General features: G+C 32.8%; 1 protein-coding gene across 1 annotated transcript; it reads right to left on the bottom strand.

Moving 5' to 3' along the window:
- Positions 1–1,250: 1,250 nt before the first annotated feature.
- Positions 1,251–8,076, bottom strand: LOC131875250 (ankyrin repeat-containing protein At5g02620-like). The gene is made up of 2 exons (XM_059219323.1): positions 7,499–8,076; positions 1,251–1,588 (listed from the first exon to the last, which is right to left on the bottom strand). The coding sequence occupies exons 1-2, from the start codon at positions 7,992–7,994 to the stop codon at positions 1,251–1,253; spliced, it is 834 nt and encodes a 277-aa protein (XP_059075306.1). The 5' UTR covers positions 7,995–8,076.
- Positions 8,077–12,290: the final 4,214 nt, after the last annotated feature.

Genomic DNA, 12,290 nt, shown 5'->3' with positions numbered 1-12,290 from the left:
TTTTATTTAATTAGCATATTTATATTTTATAAATAAAATTTATATAGAGGTATGGTTAATATTTATTAGATTATTAATTTCATATGGTTAATATTTATTAGAATATAATCTTACTATAGATTAAATAGTTATTAGTCATTGTACTTGACAACCAATTTCTTTTTAAAAAATACTATCTAATGTGCAACTTCTGGTTTAGTCTTTCAACATTTTAAATAAAAGTTTCATATACTTCTTAGGCTTTTTTTAACCTGTCATTGGGATTCACTCTTAGGCTTTTTTTTACCTATCATTGGGATTCACTCTTAGACTTTTTTTTCTTTCATATACTTCTTAGGTTTTTTTTTCCTGTCATGCTTGTTTTTTCCTTCATATACTTCTTTCAGTAGGATTCACCCTTAGGCTTTTTTTCCTAGTCATTGGAATTCGCCCTGTCAATTTTTTATCATGTACTATTTACTCTTAGACACTATATTTCAGTATTATAATGCTTAACTACTTCTTTATTTCCTAAATCTTAAGAGGTTCCTACTATCTAATTGCAATTTTGTTTTTCTCGGTATAAACATTCAAATAAAAAGTTATAAAACTACAATTGATCTATTATTTTGAAATTAAATTATATGCTTTACTTGGTAGACTACACTACAATGAGTGAATGTACAAGATAGTGATGCCAACCACTCACCATAAACCTTTTTGCAAAATTATATATATATATATATATATATATATATATATATATATATATATATATATATAACTTCTCATAAATATTATACAACTCATCATATCTAACAACTTTTCATATACTTGATATAAAATATAAATTTTATGTAATAAAAACTTGTAGTTTTTATAGAAATGTGTTTAATCAAATGGGCTTCCTCCACAATCAATTGCTAAAATAAAAGCAATCAACATATATACTTATCTCTATCTCTCTATTCCTCTATTGTTCTTAGTGTCACATCTCTCTCTCTCTCTCTCCATCCTTACGATCGTCTACTCTAAATTAACCATACAAAACATAAATAAATAGAAGTTTCTTTTAAATCTAGATTTAAAAACATAATTTTTTAAATTAGAAGTTTTTTAAAATGTAGATTTAAAAATATAACTTTCTTTTACATTTAATAAATAATAATAATAAGTTGTTATTTGTTTCTTTTAAATGTACATATAATTTTTTTGTATTTAATAAATAATAATAATAATAGAAAGTTGCTTTTTAGTTTAGATTTTAGTCTTTAACTTATTTTTAAATTATCTACAATTCTACCATCGTTGTCGACCATTTCTAGACAGTCGCTGCTGTATTTTAATATGACTTCCACTAAAGCTGCGTTCCCCTCTTTGACTGCAACGTGAAGTGCAGACTGCTTGTTCTGGTCCACTTTGTAACAAGAAAGCCCACCATCATTTCTTATAAGCATATTTCCAGTTAGGAAAATTTTCCTGTAAAGCTTTGGGTAAAGGAAATTATCGAGATATGGAAGCAACGCAGCCATGTGCAACGGAGTTCTGTCGAAATTATCTACTTCTGTGGCAAGTTCAGGTTTGTGGTGTAAAAGCTTCTCAATTACATCTGCACAACTAAAAAAGTAGAAATGAAATGCAGCGCAGAGTTTGTCCTTGTCTTTAACAGTATACGAATCGATGTGATATGACCATTATTTATACTTATGTGCGTATCTGTGTGTGTTTTTTTCCCTTGAAAACAAGCTGGCCGTTCCTTCAAATGTTGATATTTTTACTAAATAATAAAATGTGAACAGAAGTTGACCATATAATGTAATTATTGTATTTTTCTATGAAAATAGCACAGTTACTTGATTAATAATTTTCAAAAAAACTTAAAAAATCAAGTTTTGAAATTGTTAGAAAGGCTAGCCTGGTGTTGGGAGCAGCATATGTTTTAGAAGCTGATGCTGTCCTAAAGGCCTCATCACTTTTTCACCAGAAATTCTTTGGAGCTGAGTTAAATGGATGTATTAAGAAGTCGGATTAGCAAAAATAGAAATTTAAGGCTTATTTGGAGATCGTAGTTATGTCATAGGGTTTCTTTAACCCCATTTTTGAAGCAGGAAAATTATGTACGGACTCTTTTGAATGGGCTATGGTTTATTAGTAAGTCTAGAACATTCTGGTTTCGAGCTTTGATGTAAAACAAAATGCATCAATAAGGTTAGAACATTCTGGTTTCGAGCTTTGATGTAAAACAAAATAAATCAACAAGGATCTTACATGGGTTCAACTTCTTTGTTACCATTAGAATATTGAGAGGAGGTGGTCTTAAAGGGCATCTCTAATTCTTTTGAACAAATTTTTAGCAGCGCCATACAATCCAGGAAATAATAGTTGTCCACCAAATATATTTTATTTCCAAAAATCTACAAACGTATAAAAATTGTCATAGTAAACAAAAATTGAATCAACCAAAAATCAAAGAACAACATACCTGTACTTAATTTAGAGACTGCAAGATGCAAAGGTGTTTGGCCATCGGATCTCTTGTAATACTCCATACTCATAGGTGTTGGAGGACACAACATTTCAACTATCTTGACTTGACCTCCCTCACAAGCTTTAAAAAGAGCCCTTTCACCTGCTTGGTTGATCTAATTCACCAAATCTGGCCCCTGCGATTTCAGATTGAAGAGATCCCCACCTCACTTACCTAACGGTAAGCTCAGTGGGGCCCGGGGTGGTGATTGTCCAGAGTTGAACCAGCTCTCCAACAAATTGCAGAGAGCAATTAAAAGCGGCTATATGCAGCACCGTGTTCCACCTCCCCAAACTCATGAAGAACTCTTACGTTCCCTAATTTGTCCATTCCTTTACAGACATACCCACTTTGATCTATCAAGCTTTTGGAAAACAATACTCTAGGTAGGCTTAAGGCAAATGTGATTTTTCAATGGGAAGATCGAATCTGCCCTATTTACCTTTCCAAGGAGTCAAGGTATCGCTCATTGCCAATCCCATCCTCATCATGTGTATTAATATATGATTAGAACCGCGTGGGAAAGGAATGAGGATCACGGTGTACAGGTTAAATATGTGTCGTTCAAGCACAGATGAAGTTACATGTGGTGAAGATATTATAAATAGAAAAAAAACATTCTATGAATATATGGTTTGACTTAAATGAAATGTTTCATTTGCCTAATGAATTTTTTATTTAAAAAAGAAAAAATTGTCAGGAAGATTATTTAAATAATTATTACATAGTTATTTTTAATCATAAAATACAAATATAATAGTATAATTCTATGAGTAGTAAGAATTTTTTTTTTGGAAATTGATCCTTCTACTTGTTCATACGATAGTAATTCTAGTAGATAAGTTTGAATTTGAATTTTGAAGGAGAATTTCTTGAAGTGGAACAAGAGACAAATAGAAAAAATATTCTTCCAACAATAAGTTAGAATTTGTATTCAACAAATTTTGTTGCTGTGCTTTGAGTTGAGCAAAAGCATGTTTTTAAGCAACACATATGTTTGTGAAGAAGTGTGCAGCGTAGTAGATAGCTCCAAACAAGTAGAGGAAGAAGTTCTAAGCAGCCCCAAATTTAGTATGATTTGGTGTAGATAGATGTAGATGAATTAATTTATTTTAATATTGTAATCTAAGTTTTTGTTATCTTCTAAAAGTTATTTTCTAATTTAATAGAAGAAGAATTTGTCAGTTATGTTATATTGTAAAAGTTACTTTCTATCTGTGTTGAATTTGTTTTTATTTTCACATGTGCATTGTCAATTGATTGGCCAATAGAGCTACAGTCTCTATGCCTGAATTGGAGTTTAGTCCATCATATTGGTATCAAAGCTTGAATTTTATGTTTTTTGGGAGTTTAAATTCTAGTACTTTGTATCAAAGCTTGTGTTTTGTTTTGGAAGTTTAATTTCTAATAGTTGGTATCAAAGCTAATAGAACCTAATTTCTTATTTAATTGGGCTTTAGTTTTCTAGGTATTGAAGATTTGTGTTGGAGACAGGATTGGAGAAGATAGCAAGAGCTGGAAGCAACCACTATCCTTTAATGGATAAAGTTATGATGCCTGGGCAAAAAATATGAAAACTATTATGGTTGCTTGTGGTCAATGGGCTCATAGATGCGACAAGCCCAACATAGTTTGCAACCCTCATAGACAATTAGAGGGATTGAGGGACTGGTTAAAAGAAACAAGAAGGAAAGATATTAAAGCATTGTGTTTGATAGAAGCAGTCTTGACAAAGGCAATATTTGTAAAATAACAACAACTAATTATGTAAAAGAAGCTTAGGAAATCTCCCAAAGTAGTTATAAAGGGACTAATAAAGTAATATTTGTGAAACTTTAGATGTTTTGAAGAGATTTTTTGAGACTCCCCAAATGAAGGATATTAAACACTGTGTTTGACATAAGCAGTCTTGACAAAGGCAATATTTTTAAAATAACAACAACTAACTATGCAAAAGAAGCTTAGGAGATCCCCCAAACTAATTACAAAGGGACTAATAAAGTAATATTTGTGAAACTTTAGATGTTTTGAAGAGATTTTGAGACTCCCCAAATAGATGATGTTAAAGCATTGTGTTTGATAGAAGCAGCCTTGACAAAGGCAACATTTCTAGAATAACAACTAACTATGCAAAAGAAGCTTAGGAAATCCCCCAAACTAGTTAGAAAGGGACTAATAAAGTAATATTTGTGAAACTTTAGATGTTTGAAGAGATTTTGAGACTCCCCAAATGAAAAACAGTGAGTCCATCTTAGAGTTTCACACACTTGTCTTTGGTAAATGGTTAACCAATTAAAAAAAAAGGTGAAACATTGAAGAAAACTTTACTTAAGATGACATTTTCATGATAAACTTAAGAAATATAATAATACATTTAACTTATAAATATATACTTTTAACTATTATACTATGCAAATAACCAATTAATATAAGTATCAAATATTAATACACTAAAAAAAATTAAAAATATATTATGAGAGAAAAATCTACATCCTAAATATACTCAAAACATACAGGTTCAAAAGGAAACTTGATTTTCACAAGGACAATCACAAGTAGGATAAAATAAAAAATATTTTAATTGAATTAAATCAGAAATACAAAACAATAGTAACACAATTCAGTTTATTTAAAGTAGCATGCAAGGAAGGGGAAGCGGTTGGGAGTTGCAGGTAACCATGAAAGCTACATTCACTCTCTACACAACAAAGCAACAACTCGCATTTGTTGGGAAAATATCTGACAAGAGATTGAAGTCAATTTTCAAGCACCATGATGAAGAATTTCTTTTGGAACTAAAGGTGTATCTTGGCGAATGTTTCATGGAAACAGAACACAAGTACCACACCAATGTAGATATTGTGAGTATGGTGACGGCATGGGGGCTAGAGATTGGGAAGAATGCTGAAAAGGTTACATGGCTGTTGTAGGGAATAGTGGGGCAGGAATGGTTGTGTGGCTTGCAACCTTTTCTCAACATGACCATCCCCGAAACTGGTTTTGATCTTGACAATGGGGCGGAAGAGGGAGGAGTGACTACCATATTCCCATTTATTAGATGGAGAGTAGGGGAGGACAAGGAAACCAAGAGGTTGGAAGTGGCCTTGGGGTGGATATTGTTGGAAGAATATGTTTGTGAGAAAGAAGTTGGTACAGAGGTGGGAGGTGGGGGTGTGAATGAAGGCGATGAGCATTGCCCACTGTAGGCAAAAAGGGAGTTGGCGAACTTCTGGGTAACTAGGCCCATGGGGTTCCACAAGAAATAAGAATTGTTGGTGTATGGTGATTGTTTTTTGCTCGCATTTTGATAGGGTATTGATAGGTTTTTCTTAGTTCTGGATTGTGAAGAAGATTAATACCTAGAAAAAACTATTTCTTTGCATGATTCTATGTCTTCTTGCACCTCTGCAACGTGCTCTGTATTCTTCCTTCTCTTTGCCTCTTGCTCCTCTTCACTTCTTTGTGCTCTATCTTCTAGCTCCATTGAATGAAATGAGATGATTTCATGTCCACATTTATAAATGAGATTTTGAATTTGAATCGATATCCTTTAATATCTTTACCTACTGTGTTGCATTTGAAATTTGAATCTCCATTTTTTTCCATTTATATTTGAGTTGATTGTTTTGGTTGTTAAATTTGTGGCCTTACACACTTGGTGTGATGGATGTAGGTGATATGACCAGTGACGACGCTGAAGTGACCATATACGACTGGTTCGACCTGGACAGATAGGACGTGGGTGTGGAAAGGTGTTGAAAGGGTCTTGTGGTTTGACACACACGTGGACAACTAATGACCATCAGGAGACCTTTGTGTGGCCACATCACTGTCCATGTGTGTTCACGTGGCATGGGGTTGCTATCATGTTGTTTTGTATTGGTGGAACATGGTTGTCTGAAGTGTTGAATAGTTATTCTCTTAATGTTTAATGCAAATACTTAATCTTTTTATTGTGGTCCCATTATTGGGCACACATTGTTTTATGACCAAACACGAAACCTTTATTTTGAAGTAATATGAATGGTTTTAATGTTTTGTTATGAACTTAAATTTTATATTTGGAATGGGAATGATATAGTTTTTGACTAATACATGTCTATATTTTATGGTGTTATTCATGTACATGTGTTGGGACACGCATCAACATGTACTGGGTGGTTCGGTCATCACCTGTGGGCTCCTAGCTGCCCCAGTGCTATCACACATTTAGGTCCCAATGCACGTTCTCGGTCCTCTCCCCTATCTATGTCAGTCTAGCCAAATGTCAAAAACGAATCCCAACTTCCTATATTAAATTTGATAGTTCCATTTTGCCTCTTTACCCTACAATAGTTATTAAGGATACATTTCATTAAAAAACTTTCAAAAGTACGTTTTCAAATTGCTCAGGGAGGCTAGCCTTGTGTCTAAGGCAGCAAATTTTTTAGGAGCTGATGCTATTAGAGGCATGGCCACTTCTCACCCTACTGTTTCTGGCTCCGTCTGCGGTTGGTAAAGGGTTTTTGTTCTGTATTTGTGATTCAACAGTAGATAGATCAGCTTCCGAATTAGAAAACTCACTTTAAAAAAAATTCTTTAGAGCTACGCCAAATATAAATGTATTTAAGAAGTGGGCTCAGCAAAAATAGAAATTCAGGGGTTATTAAAGGTTGCAATAATGACAAAGGATCTTTCTCTACTCATGAAAATTATGTACAGACCCCTTTGAATACGGTATGGTTTCTTAGCAATTCTGGATCATTCTTTAGAAAATAAGTTTTGATCTTTATTATTTTTTATTGATATGGGTCAGACTTCACCTATTGATCATTCTTATTGCGTAAAAGACCTCCTTCATAAATTGACAAACGTATGAAAAATCCTAATAATAAAAGGAAATGCAATATTTCCATTGTTTATGGATCGCTTAAGTTTATAAAATTTTCTATTTTCACGAAAACCTCTATAATTTTGAAAATTAGATCAACCCAAAACTAAGTAAAAACACACCTGTACTTAATTTAGAGACTGCAAGATGTAAAGGTGTTTGCCCATCAAATCTCTTGTTGTACTCAGTAGAAGTCATTGGACACAACAGTTCAACGATCTTGGCATGACCTCCCTCACAAGCTTTAAAGAGAGCTGTTTCGCCTGCTTTGTTGATCTCATTCACCAAATCTGGGCAGAATTTAAGTAAAGCATTCACGACTTGCTCACTTCCTCCTAAGGCTGCTTCGTGTAACGCTGTGTTTCCTTCCATATTTTTAGCTTTTAAAAATGTCATCCCATCCTCTAGATTGGCATTTGAAAGTTGAAGCAACTTTTGAACGAATGGGAGAGAGCCATGATAGGCGGCAATATGTAGCACCGTGTTTCCCCCTGGCGTTACCTCATTCGCAACGCTCCACGGCGGCGAAATCTCATTAAGCGCTCTTACGTTCCCTGATTTGGCTGCTTCAAAGAACCTTCTGTTCATTCCTTTGCAGACATACCCAGTTTGATCCATCGAGCTTGGCCAAAAAGACTATAGGCTCGGGCTTAAGGCAAACGCATTTTTTCAATGGGAAGATGGAAACTTCTCTGGAGGTAGAAACACTTTGTTTTTACAAAAACATGGGAGTATTGTCTTTCTGCAGAACTTTATTAAGAGTGCCATAAGAGATTGGATGCTTTCAAAAAATAAAAGACAAAATCATTCATGTTTAGGAGGCAGCAGGAATTGTAGCACCACTCAAGTGGTCCATCCGCATAATTTTTAAAAAAAAGGTGAAAAGACCAGTAAAAACATGCGAGTATTGTCTTTCTATAGAACTTTATTAATAAGAGTGTCATAAGAGATTGGACGCTTTCGAAAAATAAAAGACAAAATCATCCATGTTTAGGAGGCAGCAGGAACTGTAGCACCACTCAAGTGGTCCATCTGCATAATTTTAAAAAAAAAGGTGAAAAGACCAGTAAAAACATGCAAGTATTGTCTTTCTGCAGAACTTTATTAATAAGAGTGGCATAAGAGATTGGACGCTTTCAAAAAATAAAAGACAAAATCATCCATGTTTAGGAGGCAGCAGGAACTATAGCACCGGTACTCAAGCGGGTCCATCCGCATAATTTAAAAAAAGGTCATGAAAAGACCAGTAAAAACATGCGAGTATTGTCTTTCTGCAGAACTTTATTAATAAGAGTGCCATAAGAGATTGGACGCTTTCGAAAAATAAAAGACAAAATCATCCATGTTTAGGAGGCAGCAGGAACTATAGCACCACTCAAGTGGTCCATCTGCATAATTTAAAAAAAAAAGGTGAAAAGACAAGTAAAAACATGCGAGTATTGTCTTTCTGCAGAACTTTATTAATAAGAGTGCCATAAGAGATTGGATGCTTTCGAAAAATAAAAGACAAAATCATCCATGTTTAGGAGGCAGCAGGAACTGTAGCACCACTCAAGTGGGGCCAGCCTTAAATCACACCCACTAAGCTTTGACTGCTTAGGTGGTGATGTGGGGCCCATTGAACCTGTTCCGTTCCTCGATCCATTTCTGTTCCCTAAACACTCACCATCACAGTCAGCAGAGGTTGTTACAGTTTGTGTCAGCAGTTCCCGCACATGATGAAAATCAAATTCAACTAAACTTCTGCAGCAGCGTGGGAAGAGTGTTTGAATTGGAGTTTTAATTAAAATAAATAAGGTAGATTTTGTCAGATGATATAGTTGCAGTCGTAAATTTTGTCAAATGTTATAGTTGCTCTGGTTGACATGTATGCAAAAAGTGAAAGCAAAGACAAGGCACGTGAACTGTTCGACAAAAAGCCAGAAAGAAATATGGCCTCATGGAATGCCCCAATTGCAGGAGAGGCACAAAATGGCTTTAGAAGTTTTCGAGCAAATAAAATTGGCAGGTCCAAAGCCAGTCTTGCAAACTTCCCCAACATCCTCTTGGAATCACGATAGGCATTTTGAAGAAAAAAATAAAATCAATTTTGTATCATACATAGAAGTATGTCTAGCTATGTATTTAATATATTTTGTTTATTAATTAAATTTATGTTATGCTTGCCATATTATTAGATAATTGGAGTAAAAAAGATAGTTTTGGGGGAGAGAAAATGATATTGTTGATTTCCAAACAATTTTATTAGGATTTCGTCTTTTTTGTCTAAATGGATACCCTAAGTCTTTAAGTCTATGTTAATTTTCTATGAAAGACTTTATATTATTTTTCAAGTCTAGCAACAGACAAATATGGATATAGAGTTTTTAATCAACACCCATCTCCCAAATTATATTTTGAAGAAAGTTAATAGGTTAGAAGAAAATTAATAAGTTTGAAAATAGTGTAACCTTGGTTTGTTGATTAATTCACGACTCCAAATATTTTTAGATATTTATATACCATATTTCATAGTATAAATTCAGATTTATTAAAATTATGAATTTTATGTTTAAAATATTTTCAGAACACATTTTTTCTTAGATTTTAAAGCATGAAAAAGATCATGGAGAGATTACTTGATTGATAGAATTTAAGTGAAAGACAACCCTACAACAATTAGGGAGGAGGTTCTAAATCATATGAGGATGCTTATTGAACTAAATATAGGAGAATCGAACAAGGGGTATTTGTTTTATGATCATGATATACCAACTTATTGTAAGAGGTATTTTGATTCCAATTATAGATCTATGGCTTTTATTTAAAGGGACATAGATGGGTTCTCAATATCACTTAAAGGTACTAAAAATGGCATAATGAACATTGTAATTGAAGCAATACCTCTTTAAGATGGAAGAGAGAACACGCAAGTTTATTTTATTTGTTGTTTCTTTAAAATTTCTATTATAGACCCAAAATATAATGGATGAAAGATTCATAACTAGAGTGTTCGGAAATTTATATTTTCAAAAAAATAAAGTATTGCCCATTTCATATAATCATTTACATATACACAACAATTAAAGTTTCTAAGAATATCTAATTTTATTATCTTATATAGATTTCAAAGATATATTGTATCACTTCTTTTTCATTGGATTTCACATAAATGATATACTGGAGTAACAAAAACACTTATTAATCTAGATTGTCCACTTGAATGCTAATCACCATATCTTAAAACTTTTATTAAGATGATAATATAAAATTTTGATAATGAAATTTATATAGTCATTTCGTAGAACTCACAATGTTAAGAGGTGCAATGGTCATGTCAATAGGATGCATTGTATGGATGGACATGCAATACAATTTTTTATTGTTTTTTTCACTAAAAGATGAAATTTAGAGTAGAATGATAAATTCGAGCAAGGGAGGGAATATATGAAAGTGTCAATAAAGGGGCAAATATGATGAGTAGATGGTGAATGTATGGAAAATGATGCAAATGGGCATTAATAAAAACCCAAGGTCATGAACCAAGCTTAAAATAAGAGAATGCCACATGTCATTAAGGCAATCCCATCAAAGTGAGTACACAATTAAATGAGAAATACAATGCCTATGCTAATTTTTGAATATATGTCCCAATCATAACACTCTATAACAAACATTTCCTTTTGCTATAAATTAACATTGTTAATGCCCTTAACTTATTCCATATTTTTAGATATTCTTGTAATTATAGCCATACATGTGTACTATTCCTTTAGTGGTGCATTGAACATGCATAGTACTTTCTTAATACCTGGTGAATTATGTTGATATTCATAATTAAGAAATGTGAGTTGTTATTCTAGTCAACTTGTACTAGTATTTTTTATGTTTCACCAAGAATTCTTAGATTCTCCTTCAAATCATGAATTTTGGTTACATCTATGCAAAGGGAAATCAATATATTTATTTTGCCTAATTACATCAATATATTGAATATGATCTTAATTCACACAAATAGTTAGTTTAATTGAATTTACTAATATTAGGAACAATTAAAGTAAATGGAAATATTTTTGACTAGCAAGAAGTGGGAGAGGGATGCTCACAATTACTCTTGAACCCATTTTGTATAGTTCTTTTGTTTTAATAAATTATGCTATATTTTGTCTATGTTAGGTTAATCATTTAATTACAACAATACAATGGGCCCCTACAAACAATTATTAGCATTTTCATTGATCCCCTTGAGCAATTGACAAGTTTCTACATGGTTTATTCAATAACAAGATCCCCAAGTCATGACATGGGATTTTAAGTGGGCCCACTTTTTCTTTCGATGGATCATCAATGGAAAAAAATGAGGAGGTGATATCGATGATCGTACTTAACACCCTATAAGCCAATGAATCAAAGATCTATTAGCTTGTACGAGTTAAGATAATTCCTAAGAAGAAACATTTGTAGGTGCTCGGTCATTTGATGTATATGATGTATGGTGAACTAATCATTTGACAAGACAACCATAAATGATGATAATTCCTAGGTTGGATACCCATGAGTTTCCCAATTTAAAGCACTTCAAATTTAGCCTTCATTCTTTAAAATGACAAGTAAGAAAGGACTATATAGGCCAATAAACTCTAAAATATGCGTAGGCTCAATTAGGAATTTGATTTATTTTCAATGAAAGGTTAATATCTTATTTACTATCCCCTTTTTTGTTTCTTATTACAAGTTTAAGGTGTTAGGAAGGGCCTTGGAGAATAAAATGCTTTGCAAGAATATTAAGGGGTTATAAATCTCTTAAAAATTGAAGTTGATGTCACTAATCTCCAATTTGTTAATGATGCACTCTTGTTTAGGCAAACCATAGAAATGGAGGCTAGAGTTATTAAGAAAATCCAAGATATTTATGAAAAAGTAACTAAAAAAGAT

This window comes from Cryptomeria japonica, chromosome 4 (assembly GCF_030272615.1).
Source record: "Cryptomeria japonica chromosome 4, Sugi_1.0, whole genome shotgun sequence".
Classification (NCBI taxonomy): domain Eukaryota; kingdom Viridiplantae; phylum Streptophyta; class Pinopsida; order Cupressales; family Cupressaceae; genus Cryptomeria; species Cryptomeria japonica.
The sequence above is the reverse complement of the archived record's forward strand: the minus strand, read 5'-3'. Positions and strand labels throughout refer to the sequence as shown.